Here is a 25,837-nt window from a genome sequence, read left to right on the forward strand (position 1 = left end):
GCACTGTCCTTCTAGAACTAACAATCACGTTCATCATTGTGAAGAAGCGCTGATCCACATTCCCTAAAACGCCCGATTAATCTCGTTATGGTTTAAACGTACATAAGAACGACTGGAAAAATAATGTCCAGCAATGAAAACTCGTTGCTCTTGGGAAAACGACATGTTTGCCGAGTAATAAACAAAGGACTACTACAAGCGTCAGTGTATACATACACACCACACTGACGTCTAGGTTTGTTGCTGTTAATACCCATGTTGCTATCTAGCGGTAGCCAATAGCACTTTACAACTGCACTACTCAATATAGACACTGTAATTTTAATGTGCACGACTTTTGGATCGCTCTGTATAAACCGAATAATACAGAAATTAGAGAAATCAACGAAAATGAAATACAACTTATAAATAAAGCTATATTGCAATCTTTATTGTATACTGGCGAGCAAATTTTGTTTGTAGTAACAAAACATGAGACATAATTATTGATAGCATTTAATAGAAATAAAATAGCTAAAAGTATGATACGAAAAATCTTCTTAGCAAAAACTAAAGCCATGGGATTTCTAGGGGAAATTTAAAAGCAGAGTGAAAATGGAAATTGACGGAGTAATCATAGAACAAGTATCAGAATTCAATTACCTTGGCCACTTAATCTCCGAGCAGAGAAATGCTATTGACATCAAAGGTAATAAAAAAATTGAATTATAGTAAAAAAATACAATCTGTTATATTGAGTAACAAAAAAGAATTTCGAAAACAAATTAACATACATTTACACAAAATCACTTCAAAATCATGTCTTAAATATGTCTATGACAGAAAAATAGAAGCTGCATAATGTATGAAATTTTTACGACCGTTATTGGGATACACTACACCTTTTCCAGTTGTATTTCAGAAAATATCAATTGTATTTCAGATTTGTCATTTGTATTTCAGATTAGTCAATTGAATTACAGATAGTATCAGTTATATTTCAGAAAACATCTATAGTATTTCAGATTTGTCTATTTAATTTCAGATAGTATCATTTGTATTTCAGATTAATCAATTCAATTTCAGATAGTATCAATTGTATTTCAGAAAACATCAATTGTATTTCAGATTTGTCAATTGTATTTCAGAAACTATCAATTGTATTTCAGAAGTTACGGTTGGAACCTTATTCTCTAATGTTAAATTCAATCGAGATCATTAGGTGTAAAGTGAAGACGTACGTAAAAACCCATCTTGGAATTCGTGACGTCATAGCTCCTGGTGTTGTAGGAAAATTTACCTACTGTAGAGAGTAAAATTGATGAAGCAACACACATAATATTGTTGGTGGTGATTGTGCTCGTGCAGTACAACACAGTACAATTCATCAAGCTGCAGCTTTAGCTATGGTGAATATGCCTGTCGGACGCTAAAATCCAATAAAGTTGAGGATTTTTAAATCCATTTTCCATTTTTTTAAATATATGTTAAAATCTCAGGTAGGCCTACATTTGTTATTTTTTTCTGAAAAAAAAAATTTGATACCATCTGATATACAATTGACAAATCTGAAATACATTTGATACCATCTGAAATACAATTGGCATCTGAAATAAAATTGATACTATCTGAAAGTGAATTGACAGATCTGAAATACAATTGATAATTTCTGAAATTAAATTGACTAATCTGAAATACATTTGATAATTTCTGAAACAATTGATATTTTCTGAAATAAACTGGAAAAGGTGTAGAACCTTCACTATTGAAAGTTTTCAGTGCTCAGAGACAGATAGTGAACGTATCCAAACTGCTTAATTTTGAATGAACAAGTGATGGCTAAGGGGAGGGAGATCATGCCTTACTCCTCCTTCCCCTGCTTGTGTATTAAGGGATTGACTCGCGAGTCAAGAAATGCCGATCACTGTAATGGTTGAGGAGGGTTGTCAGACTGGAAACATAACGGAACTCAACCACCGATCCGCGAGTATCGTTGGAATGCAAGCAATGCTGCAAGGATGAATGAAGGCTTCCCTTGAGCGAAGTTAAACCCTACATCGTGTTTTTTTTTAACAATAAAGAGTGAAATTTGTCCTTAATTTACCGTTGACTTTGCCTCTTTCCAACTTCTGTCCAATATTCGCATACATTTATATTTTTAGAAAATAAATGAAAAGTTATTTATCCCACAGGCCAGACTGAACATATTGAAGGGCCGTTGTTTGCCCACTCTGGGTCTAAAGCAGCCATCGTCAACTGGCCTGCATACTAGTTCGGAGCGCCTAGACGCTGGCTGAGGAGGTAGTAGTGTGCAGTGTGTCGAGCCAAGCCAACGCATCCCATCACAGAAGCCAACTTTCTGACCATAATTTACAATGTCTTATTCGATTGTGTTCTACACGAACATTGACACCTAACCACTTGAACTAACTGTCCAATGTTAGGTGTCAAAACGAGGGAAAAACGAATTAAAAATCCAGGAAAACCAATGCTAATGATCAGCGAAAATAATTATTATCATTTGTTATTTACATTGTAATAAAATAATTTAGGCCTACTTTAGTCTTGTAACAGAAACGATAATGTTTTATATTTTATACATAATAACAAATAATTGGTTTTGTGTTATATAGTGTCAAGTAAAAAAATGGATAATTAATTTTATTTTGTTGAAGATACTTGAACCAAGGAATAGGATGATATGATTTAAATATTAGTAATGGATTCGATTTGTTTACTATTTTGTAATAGTGAAAATGCATTATAGGTCTATATGTTCTCAATTACTTTAATATAAAAAAAAACTATTTGCTTTCAAAACCGTTGCAATACACGACGAAAAAAGTACAACTTGCTTGTTGTCTTCAACTAAAAAGTGATTTAAAAATCCAGGAAAACCGATGCTAATGATCAGCGAAAATAATTTTCGTAATTTCTTATTTACATTGTAATAAAATAATTTAGGCCTACTTCAGTCTTGTAACAGAAACGATAATATGTTTCATATGTTATACATAACAACAAATAATTGTGTTTATGATATATAGTGTCAGATAAAAAATGGACAATTAATTTGATTTTATTGACGACACTTGAACAAAGAAATAGGATGACATGATTTAATGATTACTAATGGACTCGATTTGTTTAATATTTTGTAACAGTGAAAATGCATTAAAGGTCTTAAATTTCTCAATTACTTTAATATGAAAAAAACTATTTGCTTTCAAAACCGTTACAATACATAACGGAAAAATACAACTTGTTTCTTGTCTTAAACTAAAAAGTGATTTACTTATTACACAGTTCCTCTTAAAATAAATTAACTACTTGCTTCTTTCGTGTTTATTTTTATTATAATTATTAGAGACTGATTAAAAGGGTTGAACAAGTGAACGGACGCCACTGCCATCACCTGATTCTCCCTCCCCCCCAACTCCTGTTGCACAGTTGATGTCTAAGGGACAGTACTGAGCTAGCGAGCAAAATGTGCCTGCACCATAGTGTACTAAAATGACGACTCCTGGACCAGTGTTGCCACGACCTACTCACGAAAATCAGGAGAGAACCTTCGAAAATAAACAGGAGATTACAGTAGATTAATTAAACAAGAATTTTCTCTTCGTATTATAATATTAATTACAAAACAATGTATACTGTAAGAAAGATATTGTATTACTATATAGCACATCCCTAATCAATGAAATGGAACAATTTTGCTAAATATTACTACTGTCATATTTACTCAGCGTATGTAAATAAGTCATGCAATTTTGATTTTACACAGTAATGTCTCATTGACAGTGTTTCGCATTAAAATGTATTAATCAGGAGTTTTTCGTATACTGACAAACGATTTTCGATAGAACGAGATTTATTTTAAAGATGATATTAAAGACAGTACTGCATCAGCTGCGATTATAACAGATGAAAAATGATCTCTTTTCCTATTTTTGCATAACTACTCTTTAAACTGTTAATAATTTTCCCACCGTGATTTATAATTCTGGGAAGGAGTATTTACTTTTCTTTCTTGCTGGGACACTTTCACTCATTTTAAAAGATCACTGTGCACGATATGCAACACAAAAATATCAATACCTACACTTTACTCTCTCACTGTTTCACGTGTTCTTGCTCCTTTAAGCATCATTGTGGCGATGCGCTATGAGCGTATGAATATTGTTACTTCTAGCTCGTTGGGGAGACGAATGAAAACATTGTTTGACTTGTGTATAAGATTCAAAAGTAAGGCATGGTGACATAATATAATCTATACTAATAATAAATCTGTAGCCGAAATTTTTCTGGTAATTTTCGATTTTCCAAAAATAATTGGTCCTAACATATATAATTAACCACCCTGAAACCGAAAATCGCATTTTTGAAATTTTTGTTTGTATGTCTGTCTGTATGTTTGTTACCTTTTCACGCGATAATGGCTGAACCGATTTATATGAAAATTTGAATATAAATTAAGTTCGTTGTAACTTAGATTTAGGCTATATGGCATTCAAAATACTTTATTTAAAAGGCGGGTTATAAGGGGGTCTGAATTAAGTAAATCGAAATATCTCGCTTATTATTGATTTTTGTGAAAAATGTTACATAACAAAAGTTTCTTTAAAAATGATTTCCGATAAGTTTTATTCTTTACAAAATTTTGATAGGACTGATATTTAATGAGATAAATGAGTTTTAAAATTAAAATAACGCCACCTACGACGGTGCAATGAATTAAGAACAAATGACTTCGTCTATAAGGGGCCTTGGACATCAACAATCGAAAGCTATTAAACATAGCCTACAGAGAATGTTTCTGTGTTTGTATGAAGTAATATCAGAAGCTAAATTAACCGATTTGTATAATTAATTATTATTTCACCATTCGAAAGTGTAGTTTCTCTAGATGGACATAATGTTATTACAGTAACGTCTGAGTAAGATTAAAATAGCTTCTTATGCACAGAAAATTTGATAGGCTATTTTGTACATTCGTTTTCTGTATTTCTTAAAATAATATTTATGTACACTCATTTTAATCTCAGAGAATTAACGAACAACGAGAGTGTATTGATTTAGTATGCAGTAATAGTACGTTAGCTTAGTAATCCATTATTTTATAATTCAAATTTCAACTATGCTCAATTGAATCGTGTTGAAATACATAAAATATATATGCAATAATGCAATACAAAAAAAGTTGGGTAATGAGCGAAGCAGATTATCTTGCGCTGTTGTAAAAGTTGTTCCCTGGATCAAACGTCCTATTTTAATTATGTAATTACTTTATATTTATTTCTAACAGGTGCAGCGGAGCGCACGGGTACGGCTAGTATGTAATAAATTGAAAATCCGGGCATAGAACCAGGTGATTGCAGCATGCCAAAAACGAAGGAGAAATTCGGACTTTTGACAAAAAAATAAGTAGAGCAGTAGATTCAATGGAAAAACAGGAAATCTCCTGCTTAATCAGAAGGTATGGCAACACTGTCCTGGACTCTAAAGGAAGGTCGGAAAAAAGAAGGGTAAACTCGACAGAGGTGTGAAAATCCCTGATGTTTGTAATATTTGTTTATTTATCCATTCATTCGCATTTGCAACACTCACTGTGTTACAGTGTAATACCGGTGACATTTCCAATCTAGAACAGACTGGCTTATAAATGCGACATAATAGCGTTCATTAATAGAATTGAAAGCTTCTGTACAGCAAAGTTAACTGAGGTCGTCAGAAGGAGATTGCTACTTTTATGGGCCGAGGTTAATGCTGTTTGTGTCATGATGATATCCGGTTCGTATCCCGCAACAATGAGCTCCATTAATGTCGCAATGACGTCACCAAGACTTATCGCGGCGCCATCTTGGAAACAGAAAGGATCTTTGTTGCAGCAGAACGAGAAATGTCACAACTTGACAGAAGAAGAGATCGTTAGAGGAAGATGTGAAAAAAAGAATAAGATATACGTGGAAATATGAATAGACGAGGAAGGAAGATACGCATGCGTAGGAGACGTAGGGAGGAATAAGTGTAATATAATCTCTTGTATAAACGGCTGTACCAGCCTAGGCGGTCTGGAAGAAACCAGCACGATCGTATTCCAGAAAGCGAGAAATGAAAGAAACTGGTTGTCTCTTCTTCAAAGTCAAGTTATATCTAAAGGAATTATTTAATCTGATTGTCCAGTATTGTTTACCTTATAAAAAGTTGTACCTTTTATACATATTTGAAATGTGTATCTTCTGTTACGTTTCATTACGATGAATATAGACAGTTTCAACTAGTAAGCGATTTATTAATCTTTTTGACATGTCAAATTGTATGGAAATATGCCGAGAATTTCCCAAACTATAATAATAATAATAATAATAATAATAATAATAATAATAATAATAATAATAATAATAATAATAATAGCAGCAACAGCAGTTTCCTTGGCAAAGTTAAGATCAAACTATGGTCACAGATCACTAGTGGATCTCGACTTTTAGCTTGGTACACTGCAAAAATGCCAGCCTGAGTATTAGACTCCATTACAGCATTTGTTTAAAAACGAGTGGCGGATTCCGGTCCATCGATTCATGACCAGTGGCATAACATGAAAAGTCTATGTCATATCACTGCATAAAACGATTGAACTGTTAGTATTATTAAGGATTGGGACTATATAGAGTGAAATATAAGTAGTGTCATTAATTTCAATGGTTATTCTTTGAGACATTTCAAACAAAAAAAATTAATACAACTTTCCTCGATTTTTGCTTTCTTTCCGAGACAAAAATTGTTTTTATGAAACATTTCATAGCATGTTTTGGGAAAGCCATTGATTTAATTCCCAATGTGCTCAGTCAATTTTTAAGAGAGCAGTGTATTATGATAATAAATTATACAAAGAATTTTAGTTTTATACCTTAAATATGCAGAAATTTGATCCAAAACAAATGTAGCTTTTCGTTCTCAAAAGGAATTTTAAGATGTTATATTTTGTTCGATCAAAGGACGAAACTAAAATGATTTCAATCATTTATTATAATAATACACTGTACTCTAAAATTGACTGAGCATATTGGGACTTACATCAATGTCTTTCCGTCCACACTTGTGGAGTAATGTTAGCGCGTCTAGCCGCGAAACCAGGTGGCCCGGGGCAAGTTACTTGGTTGAGGTTTTTTCCGGGGTTTTCCCTCAACCCAATATGAGCAAATGCTGGGTAACTTTCGGTGTTAGACCCCGGACTCATTTCACCGACATTATCACCTTCATCTCATTCAGACGCTAAATAACCTAAGATGTTAATAAAGCGTCGTAAAATAACGTACTAAAATTTAAAAAAAAATTAAAAAATGTCTTTCCTAAAACACGATATGAAATGTTTCATGTAAAACAATTTTTATCTCGAAAATAAAGCAGAAACGAGGAAAATTATATTAAACTTTTTTATTTGAAATATCTAAAAAAATTACCCCCTGAAATTAATGACTTTACTTACGGTTCACTCTGTACAATGTTAGCAACTGTCTGCGTTTTTTCTGGCAAGGTATTGCAGATGAAGTGTAAGTGTATCGAATAATACGATAATAATTGAAGAGTCCACTGCAAGAATGATGGATGTCATTTGGAATACATTTTGCAGGAGAAGCAATTGAAAGTTTGAAATGCTTAGCGCTCAAAGCTTAACTGTGATTTTCCGATCATTACTGGACAATGGCTATCAGTGTTAATGCCATATAAGTCTCTATATACATTCTATATGTCTTAAACTATGTATTGACAGTCTTGGTTCATTTTCGACAAGAAAGTGACATTCATCATTCTTGCAGTGGACTCCTCAATTATTATGTAAATGATGAGAGATAGTTATATCTAATTAATTTAGCGAAGAATTTTATTGTTCACTGTTAATTTGTTACGAAATCAAGCAAGTTGGTGTAGCTATTTTAAAATAATAGAATATAGGTAGGCTACATGTGTCACTATTTTGATTAACAGCTCATATAGTAATCCGCATTGCTATTAATCATGGTAGCTCATTATTTAACAGATCCAGGCAATATCTCGCCTTTGCGGATGATATTGTTCTTTTATCAAGAAATTTAACATTTTAAATGGAAAATCAGGCAACATTAGCAGGATTAGAAATTAATATTGAAAAAAAAAAATCGAATATATGGCAAATTTGAATTACGATGTTGTAGGAACAAATAGATTATTGTAGCGACATATGAAGAAATACGACATTTTAAGTACCTAGGATCTGTGGTATCCAGGAATAATTACACACAAATTGAAATATAAGCAAAACTAGCGGCAGGTAATCGACGTTTAAGATCTGTCAATAAAATTATACAATCTAGATATATATCTAAGAAAGTTAAAGCAAGAATATATAAAACATTTATCAAACCTGTTGTAGTACTATTCTCCAACCAGGAGATCAACCGTGAAAGGAATGTGCTTAATATTGCCTGATCTATTGGAACGAAGTAGATAAATAATATTACCGTTATAACGCCAGTTTAAAAACCATGCGCTCTCCTGCATATGTTATTTCCTGTATGAAGAGATTAAAAGACCAGGAGATTAACTGTGATCTAATTTTGTAACTAGGGTAGTATCAATGTCTGTATCAATGTTATGGTTTGTGCTGTGAGAGCTAGCCAATAGAGATAAGAGTACCCATGTGTGTGACCTTATGACATCTTATGACATCAACATTCATTCACAGCATTACCCCCCTTCGTTTCATCCGGCGGAGACTTTCTCGTGGTTGGAGCACAGTATATGGTACCGTAGCGAATCCTGGACCATATCAGAAAGAGCCGCTTCCATTCTTGCCACCTTGGAGAGAAAGATCTTAAGGAAAATCTATGGCCCAATTAAGGATAAAGGACCTGAAGAATAAGAACTAACCACGATATATACAATCTATATGAAGATAATGAGATAGTTTTAGACGTTAAAGCTAGACATATTGAATGGTTAGGCCATGTATGTAGAATGAACGATACACGTGTGCCCAAAATGATATTAAATGCTAAACTAAATGGCAAGAGGAAAGTCGGAAGACCTACGTTACGATGGTGGATGACGTACAGACAGACTTACGAAAGATAAGTATAAGGAATTGGAAAGCAAGGGCCATAAACCGAAGTGAATGGATGACTGTTGAAAGGAAAGGCTAAGGTCAAACTAAAAGGACTGTCATGCCAATGATAATGATGATAATAATCCGCAGAATTTTTTTGCATTCGTTGAAGTTGTCCTTTTGTTTTCAAAAGTTTCAGGGACGTTGTATTGAAGTATATTAATACAAAAATTGAGAAGAATGTCGGTAAAAACAATTTATTTGGAGTGTTTAGGCCTATAAGAACTATAAATGTAGTTTTCATAAATGCATAAAATGCAATACATACAAGATAAGAGAAAATATCTAGTCAGACGTTTTAGGACGATTGGTAGGATCAAAATAAGCATCATAGGCTTATGTTCTCCGAATCTAAAGTGTCTTCTTAAATGACAAGTTGGACCTCTGTTTTGGTTTCCCAGGTTACCGGATCTGACGCAGTTTTAATTTCAGCTTATGGGAACAGATTAAAAACAGAATTTTATCACAACCAGTGAAGAACTTAATAGATTTTGTTGTTCATATAGCATCAGGAACAGCCATGAGAGAATATATTAGTAGGCTACTACTGTATATATTTAGATGCACTATCACCTTTATTTTATAACTTTGCTATGCCATTAGGAAAGTCCAGGAAAACAGAGAGGGTTTGAAATTGAACGGGTTACATCAGCTGCTTGTTTATTCGGTTGACGTGAACGTGTTAAGAGAAAATCCACAAACTATTAGGGGAAACAAGAATTTTATGGTGAAGGATAGGTGGAGCGGAGAAAAATTCTCGCCAGCACCGGGATTCGAGCCCGGGTTTTCAGCTCTACGTGCTGACGCTTTATCTACTAGAGCAGCGTTTCTCAAATTTTTTTGAAGTGGGGATCACTTTTTAAAGTCACAACAGTTCCGCGGACCACCTTATTCTTGTTCCCTTCGAAAGCAAATTTATCATTTTTGTAGCATATTTTAATACCAATATACTTATATTTTTAAATTGAATTAAGGTTCGGTACTTTGGTCCTCTGTTATGAATTCGGGTGGTCCCTGGCTGGGTTACAGGCGCGGCGCCAGATCTGCAGGGAAAAGATGGCGAGAAACACCATGTGTATAGTACTTTAAATCCCTCTTTTGTTGATGAGAGTAGAGTGGGAAGTCGATAGACGGGTAGAGTAATAAATTTGATAAAATATCAGTACTGGGAGAAAAAGTGACATTCGAATGCCTTGTGTCATTTCCAAACTCTGAGATTTTAAGTTATAGTGTGATACACAACTCGTTTGAATTTTATTTTTTCTTCTGTCTTTTTTGGAGGACCACAAGGGCAGACCTTGAGGACCACAGGTGATCCGCGGACCATAGTTTGAGAAACACTGTACTAGAGTACTAGACTAAGCCACACCGGATTCCAGTTCCGATGCCGGATTGAATCCTCTCAGTTTAAGTTCCACCTCTTAGTTTCCCTTTAGTGCCAACCCTCATGCACTGTGTCACAGATGTGTAACAGTGGCACATTGTTGGACATTGAACGTACCGGTAATCATTTGTATTTGCTTAACACCTTCTTGGGTTACATTCTAACAGCTGTATCTCTGTACCCAATAAAAATTGAACACATGTTTACATGAACTTTTTTACTCAGAACAATCCATACTATCAACCTCTAAAATATTTCCTGTTCCTCCTAAAAGACCGTGTATTATATGAAGATTATCAAGTAATTTATTATTTTAATTCGAGTATAGACATTATTATTATTATTATTATTATTATTATTATTATTATTATTATTATTATTATTATTATTATTATTATTATTATTGTATTTCTTACAAGAAGGCGTCCTGGTTGAGTGGAAGAGGTCTTACAGCCTTAACTCTGCCAGGCAAAATAAAACTACTACTACTACTACTACTACTACGCTTCATGAGAACATGATATTCTAGGCTCTGGGGACAGCGGAGTGTGCAGCCCCTGCAGCTACATCAGCTCCCCGTGCCCACCGCCAGGCCGTCCTCGCTACTGCGATCCCCATCTCAGCTACATGGATCGCGTCGTCATGGAGATCGTAGAAACCGAGGGCGTATACGTGAGAGATCTCCAACAAGTCATCGAGGTAAGTAATTAATGACGGAACAGGGAGTTACTTCTTTTACATTGCTTACCATTGCTACATGAATATAATGTGCTGGCTGCAACATATGGCAATGGCATATTCCATGTCCACAATTTCACACACACACACACACACACGTTTGTGAAATTCATATACGGTATATATATATATATATATATATATATATATATATATATATATATATTAGTGCTGTTGATCGATCAAAATATTTAATCGATTAACTATTTGAATTTAATCTATTAATCGATAGATTAATCGAGTTTTGATCGAGTTGAAAAAATGTTTTAATATACTGCAATACACAATTATTGTTAAATTTAACTTGTGTTGGGTGATAAACATAAGTATTAAATGTTGTATATCTGTATATTGCATTGTTATATTACAAAACAACTATTTTCATTACTTATTAACATATTTATTATGAGGCTTATAATTTATTGTGTCAATTTCTCAGGGAATTTTAGAGACAAACCTAAATAACAAAAAGTATGACTACTCACCTAGTTAATACTGCTTCATCCATGATTTTAAACATGTGAGTGCATTCACATGCTTCGAATTAAGTGCCGCTCAACGTTTAGTAATAATGCTTCTGCATCACTGAACACGAAAAAACTTTTTTTTCTGTCAAGTAATTCTCCACGATCGTTCAATTTAAATCCAAACGTTTCACCGAGTTTACCTCTCAAATTCTTATATGACATAATGGTGTTTACACTTTTCACAAATCACAGAAAACTGATTTTTTTTTCTTTATCAAACTAAACACACAACCTTCATATACAAACTCAGTACAGAAACTGAAACTGCAAAAGTACAGCGGTCGAAACAGAAGACTGGCCCGTATTGTAATCGAATTACCAGATTTTAGAAAGACAAGAAGGTAGTTACGCTCTCACTTGCACACAATGTAGACATGGCTATTTTATAAGGGATGAGGGGGACGAATTCCAGACGAGTATGTATTTAATATTTTAGGAAGATGAGTTGATAACAAGGTGGAAATTTTCTTGAAAACATAAAACTTAATAAGGGTTTCGCATTGTGTTTCAACTTTAAATAGAGGTAGGATAGGTCACTATCCTCATATTTCCATCTCTTTCTGAAGTGTTTGTGCAAAGATTTTTCCTACGCTACCTGGTTTACAGTTATAAAATAACAGTACTATTGTGTTTTTAAGTAAGCAATTTCCGAGAGAGGAATATTGTCGGAATATTTAGTATGAGTTTGTATTAACAAAATAATAATTAATATAAGTATAACCGATTAATATTCGATTAAATATTTTTGATCGATTAATCTATTAGATTAATCGATTAAATACCACAACATTATATATATATTTATTTATTTTCACTTACACGTGTTGCTTCCTGCTAAATAGACGTTGAAATTTTTAATTAGCCTAGCACGATTTTCCCTTCTTCTATGATATGGTTGACTTTGTGCAAAATTATTTTTTAATATAGTTAACGATGGATTTGAAACCGATTCTTCTCGATATATTCTCACTATTGCTACAGACTCCATTTTCACAAAATTATGATATACAGTATAAAAACTGGCTATTATTACGTATATCTATTATGAGCAATATTATGAATTCAATCGATTATAGATTACTGTATACCTAGCCAAGATGGAGCGTCAAGAACGAGCGTACTACGGTGTATGAATACTATGTGCAAGTGGTGAGAATTAGTCTGTAAATAACACGTGCCGTTCTTCCTCCCGCCCTCCCACCTGCCGCCTGCTACTGCTTCCTTGTGGCGGAAATCACAGCGTTCTCGTCCGTTAGACGGGAGAGTGAATTCTCGGCGGGTAGGGGAAAATCTCTTTGTCTAAGAACAGTGAGAAGGAAAGCAACATATGGTGGGTGAAAATTGTTCTCAAATCATTCAGTGATGCCGTTGCTGCAGCGGGGATCAGCTGTTATAGCTGTCAGAGAATTCTCGCTGAAGGTCTCGACATGAATGTGAGTAAGATGACACAACTATGTCATTGGTGTTCATAATATTGAATTACCAATTTAGAAATTTATTTGGAAGTTAATATTTCTGTTATGTCTGTTGGAATACACGTCTCATAATATTGCGTAATATAAAGTTAATAAGTACCTTCTTTCCATAGGCGGAGTTATGGGGGGGGGGGCACTGCCTCCCCCAAATTTGTCTGAACTTTTTTTTTCTATTAACATTAGAAAATATTGAATTCAAAAAACTTTTTCTTGCTTTTGTTTCTGATTAAATTTCTGTGCTTAAATTGTCGAATTAATGTCTTCAGATCATGTGTCTAGACTATAATATTCATTTTAAATTTCTGAATGTATAAGAATTTCTATACCTCGTTTGAGGTAATGTTTCTTTTGTAACAGCCTGTACTTCTGTGTTAGAAATCTGCAGCGGCCATCTATTGAATTAGGTGTTAGTAAAAAAAAAACACCATAGTTACATGTTAAAGGAGTGGAAATTTTCAGTAGTTTTCATAAAACAACCTTAGTTCAAAGATTTTTTTGTGAAAACAGCTATTTTCCAGGGAGATAGTACGATGGTAGCATTTACAAATAATATCCTATTCATAAACAAAAGCAAGAAAAGTCTTTTGAATTCAATATTTTGTAATGTTAATAGAAGAAAAAAGAGTTCAAACAAATTTGGGAGAGGGGCAGTGCCCCCACATACTCTCCCATAACTCTGCCTATGGTTATGCCCTATTACAATTTGTAGTAGACCCACAGTTGAAGCCCTATACAACTCGGTCCGAAACATCGTGGATATGGATATAACACTGTAAGAAACTTGCACCCCAAAAATACTTTTATTAAATGATCATATTCCGATATACTGTACCACGATCAAGCTATAATGTAGGAAGAAGTAAATGATATCCCCCGTAACCTCGTTATATTGGGATTCTATGGTTTTGCTTTGCCCCCCCCCCAAGGAAACTGTTCTCTCTCCGCCTATGCTTCTTTCAGTCTGTTATCTCCTTCCGGAGTTCGGCGTCTCACTGAAGGAACTTTGAAAAGTCTGAACGGGGAAAAGCCGAAAACATGATGGCCAAAGCGACTCATTAACATCTCTCTTACAACCATACAGGATACTTTTGGTTTCCTTTACAGGATGAAAACAACATTTATCGTATTGCCCACTCCATGAAAAAGTTGAGAAAGACTTGATGCAGAGATGACATTAAAACTAGCATGAGTGCTCGAGAAGCACTGAGAGATGTGATGGTGCCTGAGTGACGAGACTGTTTGAGTGTTGATGGAACTTCTTAATCTCTGACCAAAAGCTCTCGTATAAGAGACGCCGGACTGGCAGCCCGATAACATTGGCGACTTCTGAAGTGCCGCGGTAAATTCTTAATTCCTTTTTCAGTTATCGCGTCAGTAAGAACCGAATTTCCGTGTAATTCCTGCGCAAGGCAGATATTAGAGTCAAGTTACGAGAATTTTTTTATATCTCACGCTTAAACTCGAATGATTGTCATGAAGGAAGTATGGCTAAAGAACTGATTGTGAGAAGTGCAAGTCGATAACTGAAAACTCAGTATTTTCATTATGAATTATACTTACTTACAAATGGCTTTTAAGGAACCCGGAGATTCATTGCCGCCCTCTCGGTCCCTATCCTGAGTAAGATTAGCCCAGTCCCTATCATCATATCTCACCTCCCTCAAATCTAATTTAAAATTATCCTCCCATCCACGTTTTGGGCTCCTCAAAAGTCTTTTCCTCTCAGGTCTTCCAACTAACACTCTATGTGCATTTCTAGATTCACCCATACGTGCCCACTTGAAACGTTTGGATTTAATGTTCGTAATTATGTTAGGTGAAGAATGTAATGCGTGCAGTTCTGCATTGTGTGACTTTCTCTATTCTCCTGTAACTTCATCCCTCTTGGTCCCAAATATTTTCCTAAACACTATATTCTCGAACACCCTTAACCTGCGTTTCCACCCTCATGTATTAATTCTGCCGGAATTTGGTCGAAATCTGGAGACTTGTACTTCTTCAGCTTTTCTATCGCAATTTCGACTTCACAAAGCGTGGTTTCAGGTATAAATGACTAAACAGTTTGTATTTAAATATCGTCACGATAATTTCTATTTGGCCTTTGTACATTTAGTAGTTAGTTGCCCGAAATAGTTTTTCCATATGTTCAGGATGGAATGAGAGTCTGCAAGCAAGTCATCATTCTCATCCTTGATCATGTTTACCCTTGCCTGATGTCATTTCTTAAATTCCTTTATGCCCATATATAAATCTCTAGTGTTTTTTCGTTACTATTTGTTTCTACCTCATTCAGCTTTTCCTTTAAGTAATCTCTCTTTTTGTTCCTAAGTGTACGATTTGCTTCCCGCCTTTCATTGAAATAATTATGTCTATTTTGCTGGACTGGATCCTATAAGAATTACAATTTTGTCTGTTTCCATTACAAATTAAACTGTACAAAATTATGGGACTTCAGTTATATATTAGAAAATGTCTACTTTAGGAGTATAATATTAGACGGTCACCCATTTCTCCTCCCTCCGAAAAGTTTTTACGAAGTTGTTATTTTTGCTCGTTTATGTACGTGAACTTCTCTGTTATTATTTTATGAAGAAATTTTACCTATTCCTTTGGATTAAATATTTTAATACTATCGTCACTCTCTGCCAAGATGTAGAGTATGTTGATACGTCTGGCGCCCGGCTTTGTTCAGCAGAATCTTCTGTGAGACTATGAGTAACGTGCTCGTAAAAAGTCAGATGTCAATGTCTCCGTTTTCCAATTGCTGTTAGTCAAGTGGCACTAGAACATGAACACGGTGTTGAATCATCCCAGTAACAGGGTACTCTTTAATTAATGTATAATTTTAATAATATTTGATAAGCCATTGAGTCTTTCCTTTGCTTAACATGCTTGTAAAGATTAGGTTTTTAAGTAGAAGGAATAAATAGGCATGTGTTTTGATGACCCAGAGCCATCATTACGACAACACAAGATACACACAAGCATTTTCTGTCAAAGGAATAAATTCACCGGAAATTTAGCTGCAAACCTCACCACTTGAGCCTCATTGGAAGGCTGGTACTTAATGTCGACGTTTCGTCTGATTTTATTTGTATGTATGGACATTGTGTCCAATAACTGACTCGCAGCAGAACATTGATGTGGTCAGGATGATGTCACGACTACACCTTAACACGCGTCCAGACCAATGCGAATGTTGTCCAGGAACAGTATTGGAGACCAAAGTTGACAGAATTGTTCACAAACGTTGTACAGGGACATCATTTTATTTTTACTAACATTTTTAATATTAACTTGGCTATACCTCTGGATCACCGCCGTTTGCTAGCCCCTTCCACGACTGGCGTTCGATGATACTGGCGTAAAGTACAAACAAATCACTTTACTAGATATAGGAGGGAAGAAAAGTAGTTCATCCATTTACATAAACTAGGAAATATCGCGCTTTTGAGTTTGATAATTTTCATTAGATTTTGTTTAATCAATATACAGTACAGTATTAACTATGAGTGTTTTTACTCACGAACTGAGCTGTCCATGTGGACGTATTCATTATGCAGTGTATATTATACTGTCTACAGCACATTAGCGTACAATATAGAGAATGGAGTTAAATTAAAAAATAATCATAATACGGATATTTAAACACATTTTTAAAATGGTGGCCGTTCATTTCGATACAGGCGTCAGTTCTTTTGTGCATATTATTGCACTATAGATTATTGTACCTAATCCCAATTACCATATTCGTCTTTCGTACTAGTAACTCGTGTTGAAATAATTCTGTACCTACTCTATAAAAGAGTACCTTACGTACTGTAAATTCAATCTTCACTTCTGCCCGATCCGAAAAGATAAAATTACTCAGACGTACTATCTGCTGTCCGTTCAAGTGGTTATGTCGTAGGGTCGTAGAAAGGGAGGAAATCACGTGACAGTTACTTAACGAGCCCCTTTTATTTAAGTTATCTTAAACAGTTTTATAATATTACGTAGACGTTCAATTCCTAACAGAAATTAATGTTCCTAAGACAGCCCAGCCACTAGCTGGCGAATAAAAGCTAGTGGGGGAAACCGGGATACGACGTAGGCAAATGGACGACAGTACCTGTGCGAAAATGATTCAATATTGAAAGCTCTTTCGTCACTGGAAAACGCGAACATATTTTTGGAACGTACTGTTTACTATGATCGTAAGGCTACTATGACTGTATATGCGGTCTTGGATCTGTGTGCAGGACGGTTGAACTTCATTAGTAGAAGGGGTAGGAGTGAAGTACATTCAAAAACTCAGGTACAATAAAAATTTAAGTAAAAATAAAATGATGTCCCTGTAGAAACATGTTTGGAGAATGCTTCGTCGTCCAAACTGAGACGAACATTTAGTTTTATTTCTGAATGACGATATACAAGGTGAACCACAAGTAATGCCATTAATTTCAGGGGGTTATTCTTTGAGATATTTCAAACAAAGAGGTTTAATACAATTTTGCTCGTTTTTGCTTCCTTTTCGAGATAAAAATTGTTTTATTTGAAACATTTCATAGCGTGTTTTGGGAAAGTAATTGATTTATTTCCCAATAATAATAATAATAATAATAATAATAATAATAATAATAATAATAATAATAATAATAATAATAATTGCTTTATTTAACCAGGCAGAGTTAAGGCTGTAAGGCCTTCTCTTCCACTCAATCAGGATTAAAACTTGCTTACATAGTTGAACATACAACTGGATCGGAATTAAGTAATTACATACTGATACGATTTAGGTACATAATGAGGTCAAAAGAGGTAGTTACATAAAAATTTACCTCATAAAATAAAAATAAACATAGTGAAATACATATTAATGTTGTTAGAATCAAATACGAATCACACAAAAACAGAAGCCTATAATTCAATAAAAAATATACACAGTAAAAATAAAAATAAACACATTGGAATACATATTAGTATTAGATTACAAGTAAGTAGGATTCACATAATTAAACCAGAAACCGACAATTGAATAAAATGTACACAATAAAAATAGACTAATAATAATAAAAAAACAACAGTAGGGTATTCTCAGTCATTTTAAGAGAGCACTGTATTATGATAATAAATTATTGAAAGATTTTTAGTTTTGTCCTTCAAAAGTGCAGAAATTTGATCCGAACAAATGTAACTTTTCGTTCTGCAAAGGAATTTTACAATGTTTCATTTGTTCGGATCAAATTTCTGCATTATTAAAGGACAAAACTAAAATTATTTCAATCATTTATCATAATACACTGCTCTCTTAAATTGACTGAGCGTATTAGGAATTAAATCAATGGCTTTCCCAAACACTGAATGAAATGTTTCATATAAAATAGTTTTTATCTCGAAAAGGAAGCAAAGACAAGCGAAATTGTATTTAACTTTTTGTTTGAAATATCCTAAAGATTAACCCCTTGAAAATATGTTTCATCCTGTATGTCAAGCAGCGAAGGCAGAATTATTAATATCTTCTGCAACATTAGTGATGATTAGCAGAAAAGCCAACAAGAAAAGACATAATAAGTGGAAGGTGGTGGTGGATGAAAAAACTGTTAAGAGAAAACTTAGTATCGTTACTAATTACGGAAGATAGAAGTGGATTTAGAAACTTAACGAGAATGACAGCAACTGATTTTGAGAGTCTAGTTAATATTATTAGTCTGGAGATCGCGAAGTAAGACTACAGAAAGGCTGTTACGATGGTATCTAGCAACAGTTGGCTCTTGCCACAGTTTGATGTATTTGTTTGAAGTGTCCAGACTAAGCATCTCAACCATTATACCCTAAGTCCCTCCTGTACTGAGATAGAAACGATTTTGTATTCATTACCACTTCCGCTGTCGAAATCTTCAGTTGAGACGAAATATTTTGTATGTGTACTTATATTTCATGTCAACAATTATATTCGTGTAATGTGGACCTCACAATTTTTTACTGTGCCACAATTACATTCATTACATATACACTTTCTTACGGAATGCTTTATTATGCCTAAAGGCCCATTCACAATGAAAATTAAACATAACCGTAACATAAACACAGAAGTTTGCGCTACCAAATGGGATCATTCACAGTGATTCACATAAGCATTGACATAAACATAACCGTAAGACGTTAACATGGAAGTTTGCAAACTCCAAACTTTCATGCTTATGCTTACGTGATTTGCAAACAGAACACAATCGTGGAGCGCTGAAGTATTATGTTCCCATCGTGAATGATCTTGATTTTACCGTAACGTTTATATTCTCAAGTTAACGCTTACGTTATGTTTAATTTTCATTGTGAATGAGCCTTAAATTTCGTACCTTCTACTTTAGTTCTCCTTCTTAAACAAACGTCACATTTATGTCTACCCTCCTGCACTTGTTATATAGTTTGTATGACTAGTCACTGTTTTATACCAATCATAAACTCGCTATTTCTCTGTCTTACTGGAATAATTTTTTTGATATCAATCCCCCTACAGTATATCTATTTCTCTAAGTATTTTTTTTCAATTTCTGTTTATTTTTATTTATTTACTTTTTATTTATTTCTCATCAATCTTGTATGGACATGGTGAATTTGATGCATTCAGTTCAAATCCGTCATTCCCATATCCAGGATGAAAATTAAGATTTCTGATGAGGGATAGAATCCTAGATAGAGAATACCATACATAAAATTATTATTACCCTCATTAGATACGGCTCAACGCTTGGTCGCACTGAGTTGCTTGTCTTGCATCTTGATCATAATAATAATTATATCTATGAGCAGGCTTCAGATAAGATGTGTAATTCCTAAGTTACTGATTGTTGTCAGCTTGCCGGTGATGGTAATACATCAATATTATTTTATTTGCTTACTTTATACTGTACTTTATTAAGTATATTCGTATTAAAACAACAGGGGATAGAAGTTATCCCTGGCAGGAATGTTAATATGAATTTATGAAAGGGGGATAACTTACCAACAGGGGGGAAATCCCCTCCATCCCCCCCGTTAATTCGCATCCTGCCCATATGAAATACAATTATAACATATAGTTTCACAAGTACTAGCCTATGAACTACTTCTTATTTTAACAACAATTCCATTTATCTAGTAACATTAAGCTATTTATTTTACTATATTGCGTATTCATTACTGTACTAATTTTGTATATGAATCACTTTCATGTCGTGTTCCACAAACCACTCCTGTGCTTCGTATAATTCTATTCAGTGGCGAAGCTCTTAAGAGACTTTTGAGTCTTAGCCTACCCAAACAAATTCAGTTATTATACCTAGTAGGCCTAACATTAGGCCTATAAATTCGTAATAACAATGTATCGTAACACTTGGTGTAACTACGATCCTTCCACATATTAATTTCACTGTTGGCAGTCATTCCAGGATCCAAGAGTTCAGTGCGAGGCGAGGCTTTTATGATCACAAGCCTCTAAAGGCATGGTTACAACCTTATCTCGCAAGCTTGAGAGAGGACCGGGGAGGGGGTATCGATTCGCTACATCTCGCTACGAAACGGGGCAGCTAGCGTCAGCGTCACAAAAATACGTCGCGCTGTATTGGTGTTATTTGAATGCGCTGCGTTATTGAATGTTAGTTTAATCAAAAGCGCATGCGTGTGTATGTGTTACTATTAATTTTGTGTAAAATGACTCATACTGAGTGAACACTGAGGTCATTATTTGTAGAATTAAAAGAGAAACCGTTTCCAAGTTGGATGTATGAAATAAAATGTGCTTAAAAAGATAGGAGATCGACACCACATTTACATATTAAAATAGCGGATGGAGAAAGATAAAATATAAATTTTCAATTGTCATGGTATAAGAAATATCCTTGCTAACAGGGTGCTCTGAAACAAATATGTTATATTATCTTACTTGTATTCTATCTTGGGGTGAAAATGAGTGGTCATCATCTTCTGTGTCACAACAGATTTTGGCAGAAAGACCGATAAACATCTGCTCTATAAAAAGATACACCGTAAGCTGATTTTTTTTAGCTTACCCAGTATTTGCATCTAGGCTTCGCCACTGATTCTATTAACTTGATACTTTCAGCCCTGGAGTACACCATTTCTCCTCTTCAAATTGACGCAAGTAGTTTAATTGAATCTGTAACCCAAGCGCTTCTAGTCCGTACCGGACAATAAAATGTGGCGAAATGTAAAAAATCTTGCGAATATGTTTCCATTTCATCTCGACAGACTCTCAGTAGAACACTTTTCGCAATAAAACTATGTTGTAGGAACATGTTCCGAAAAGAACGCTCATAGTTCATAAATGAAGGGTTCAGAGCCATAGTGGGCCAAGCGCCGTTTATTAAAAACGGAGAAAGCAAGGGTTAAAGTTAAGTGAATACCATGTTTAATGAATATTGACATATCATTTAGTTTTAATGCGTATACTTTATATTACTTGCAATATGTTTCCATTGAATTATGGTAATAACTTCATTTTAACCCTTGTTTTCTACGGTTTTAATAAATGGCGCTTGGCCCACTATGGTTCTGAACCCTTCAAACTCAGAATATGACACTGACAGTGGGCAAACGTCCATATTTCAGCAGGGATTCGAATTCAGTAACCGTTGTTTCGATACAACATTCAGTTACACGCTACTACGCGCAGACGACTTATTTACTATAAGGTGAACCGGGGTAAGTGTAAATTTGGGGCAAGCGTAACCCATGCCCCATGCCATTAAACGTAAAGAGGCGAGTTTGTGAAGTGGCGCAAAGTACTCGTATCATGTTCATGCTGAAGCTACTTCACATATATTCTTGAGTGGAAACATTTTCGCGCCTAAAATATAAAATTCTGATTCTAAATGTATTTTGATTCTTTCAATTTGTCTTAAGCAAAAGTTCGATGCTTTTTATTTAGTTTGTGAGTCATTTTGTAGTGTGTTACATGCCCAAAATATAAAATCATCATTCTATACAGAATGTAGGTGGCCGGGTATCTCAGTTGGTAGAGCAGCTGGCTACGGACTGGAAGGTCCGGGGTTCGATCCCAGGTGGTGACAGGATTTTTTCTCGTTGCCAAACTCGCCGGGTCCTTCCCGGGGGTTAAAGGCTGTCAGAGCGTGGTGCCGACCACACCACCTCATTCTAGTGCCGAGGTCATGGAAAGCATGGGGCTCTACCTCCATGCCCCCCAAGTGCCTTCATGGCATGTTACGGGGATACCTTTACCTTACCTTATACAGAATGTAATGTTATTTCATATTCACTTGTCTCAAGACATATTCTGATCTTTGCTGCAGAAAGATACTAGGTTACATTTAGCCTCAGCACTGGAGGCAAGTGTAACCTTTGTGCCGACAAATATGTTTTGCGTTCGTGGATCTCAACTTAATAACGTAATTTTTCTTGCTTTTCATCATAGGGAGATAAGGTATTGATGGTCACCTGTTCAAATTGTAGATAATTTTAATTTCAATTCAGCAAGTTATTACATGTCAAAGTTAAACTATTAATTTATGAGTTCCGCTTACCCCTGTTTACCTTAAGCTTATATTTCCGAGATTTAAGAGGCTGCGAGAAAGAAAACAATAAAATAGTCTGCACATATTGTTTCTCAGAATGTAAGTAATCAAGAATGAAAAATAAACTCATTACTTGTATTAAATGTGTTACTTGGACCACGGGCTTGTCCAACACAAGCTATAAATCGTGGATGCGTAGGGGATCGAACCCCAATTCACAAGTTTAAGAGTCCAGAGCTCTGCCGCTGAGCCGCCACGCCGGCGCCGTGGTGGCTTTACTACTACTATCACTATTATTATTGTTTATGCTCGACCATGCCGAAATGTAGTAATTATACACCTGGTAGCAGATCTTTAATGCATGTCATTAAAGTACACCTACTCATTAAAGGTCAGGTCTTTCAGCCAATGACGACTCAGGTTACAACTGTTCAGCCAATGACAGGTCAGCTTTCTAACGTTATAAAACCGCAAGTATCGATTATTCTCTGATATGCAATCGAAAGAGAATTAGCGAAAAGTCACGGAGGCTGGAAATCCAATACTGTCGCAGAAGGTTATGTTCTGTTACTATAATAATTAGCGTTAATTGTAAATAATATTCAAATAAATCCAATTTGTCATCTCGTTTTTCAATGTCTAATTTAATTTCAGTGTTATCTCTGTAGGTTCTTATGGCCTAGCAAGGTCAATGTGAACATCTGTTCCTCGGAAAAAATCAACACTTTCGCGTCTGGCACATCTCACAACATACGGGACATTGGTCAAGGTCAGATACAAAGAAAATTAATAATATCAAGTTAGAAATATGGTCGAGCATAAAAAGTCGCTTGCGCTCGTTTCATAAATATCCATACTCGCTTCTTAATTAACTTCATTATAGGCTCGTTGCATAATGTACTATTTTTTTATTAGGACTATTGCATTATACAATGGTTTTCCTTCAACCCAAACCGAAACCAACCAATTTGGTATGTTGTAGGGACCCTGTATGTATATATGATGAATGTTTAATGTTTTCTGAACACACAGAAACAAAACTCACATTTCTACCCCCCCCCCCCCCCAGTGGTTCCAATTTTATGGGTTAATACAGTAAAATTCCGATAAGACGCTGTTCAAGGGACCGCATGTAAACCGCGTATTAGGCGGGTATACTAATTTTTACTTACAGTATCTATTAACATTTTGCTTTATTGAAATACATGTTTCGCACTTCGCTTCTGCCAGAAGAAAACCCTCCAGTGTATTTGAGTAAAAAGCTGCCGGGGAAAGAAGAAAGAAAACCTTCAAGGGGGAGAGAGAAACGGTGGAGTGAGAAGCATTCTCCACTTCTTGCAATATAGCCCTAATATGATGCGGCTATTTCAAATTAAGCCTATTATTCAATTTATTTTTATCACCCCCCGCCTTTATGTTATTCGACAACTTTATTAACCCTAATAAAAGTAAAACTATTACAAAAACTGATATAAACTCAGCGATATGATTATTTACGTCTGACTCAACTAATACTTCCATATTTTGTGACTTTTAATTTCATTCGATGCAATCTGATCATAATATTTATTATTATTATTATTATTATTATTATTATTATTATTATTATTATTATTATTATTATTATTATTATTATTATTAAGAAACCTTTTGTATCTCCCTATCAAACCAATCTCGGGTAAAGCATCGCGCTGCACAGTTTTAAAACTACTGCCGCTGAGAGACAGAGGCGGAGATTGTAGCCGTGACAACGTCGCGCTCGCATGTTGCTGGCGCTCGCGAAACGTCAGGTCTGAGCATAGACAAATAACAGAGGGTCTGAGCGCGACTGTACGTAGTCCTTTTCTCTGCATGCTCCGTCGAACCCCATCCAACCAACATTCTCGTCACTTTCTCATACCTAGCATTAGTTTCACAAGTCAAGTACTCTCAATTAGACAAAAAATTGATAATAACAATGATAATCCGGACGTTTTAATATGTTACATTACACTCCAGCAGTGGCGGCTCCTGCATATTTCTTAAGAGGAGGAAAGAAGTTAACAGCACGAAATGACACCTTCTTGAATGAAACATGCTACAAATTAGCCTACATGCACACATGTAAGACCAGGTAGTGTTGGGGTTGGCCTTCCCTTCTGTATAGCAATAATCTGTTCTTGTAAACTGAGTTTCCTAAATTGTCCAAAATATATTATGTTTTCACTTCCATTCATTGTTGAATAAATGCGCAAATTAACAATTATAAGGAAATTCACAACCTCGTAGCATTTTTGGAGCACACTACAGCATCACACGTATTGGAAGAGACTAGCTACTAACTCGTAACCGGAACCGTTTTACGGAAATGGAAATGGGAATGGGAAATAATCTGAGGAAAGCGAGAACACTGCACCCACCTACGTGGTCTGTGTTGCCACATGTACATTTTACAAGTTCAGTATCACATGCTTTTGTAGAATGTCAGTTCTTGTAAAGTCATACAATCATTATTGTTCAAAGCTGCCGGCGGCCGATTAATTTTTTATGTTAAAAATGATGTAGTTTGGAGTACCTACTTTCAGTTTCAAATATATTTGTACAAAACTGACAACTTGGCTGTTGCCCTGTCTAGTAAACAATGAATAGAAGTGAATTACAGGGGCCAACTACGTAGAATTACTTCCGCTTTGTTTTACATAACTTTCAAATATCAACGAAAGTTTCAAACCATCAATAATAGCCTATATAAAGTGCAATGAATAATATTTTTGATTTATAATTAAAAACAAGTTTACATGGTGTCTTTCATAGCGTTGCGTTAAAACTGTTTTTGTTGTGTCTCCTCCTAGATGTGTTATAGTGTGGTTGAATGCAAAATCGTTAGGTGGCAGCGGTAGCGAGCTTGCTGCACGACCAGTCGGTTTCTATTTCCCGCCCATGATTGATTCAGAGGATGATCTCCTCTCTCTCCGTTCATTTACTTGCTTTAAAACTCTGCTTCTTTCTCTGGCCGCTATTGCGCTGTTGTCTATGTGTGTTAACTGCAGTAAAGGAGGAATGGAGTGCCTTTCTTCTACACCAGCCGTGGCGAATAT

At 35.1% G+C, this 25,837-nt stretch overlaps 1 protein-coding gene across 5 annotated transcripts in view; it reads left to right on the forward strand.

The window, feature by feature from the left end:
* The window catches only part of GEFmeso (Guanine nucleotide exchange factor in mesoderm), a 289,315-nt gene that overhangs the window by 221,657 nt on the left and 41,821 nt on the right, over positions 1-25,837 (forward strand). For all 5 annotated transcript variants that reach the window (XM_069826660.1, XM_069826661.1, XM_069826658.1 and 2 more), the window contains exon 3: positions 11,038-11,207. In XM_069826660.1, the coding sequence (XP_069682761.1) occupies positions 11,038-11,207 (170 nt within the window). The remainder of the gene's footprint in view (positions 1-11,037; positions 11,208-25,837) is intronic.

This window comes from Periplaneta americana, chromosome 5, assembly GCF_040183065.1.
Source record: "Periplaneta americana isolate PAMFEO1 chromosome 5, P.americana_PAMFEO1_priV1, whole genome shotgun sequence".
Taxonomy (NCBI): domain Eukaryota; kingdom Metazoa; phylum Arthropoda; class Insecta; order Blattodea; family Blattidae; genus Periplaneta; species Periplaneta americana.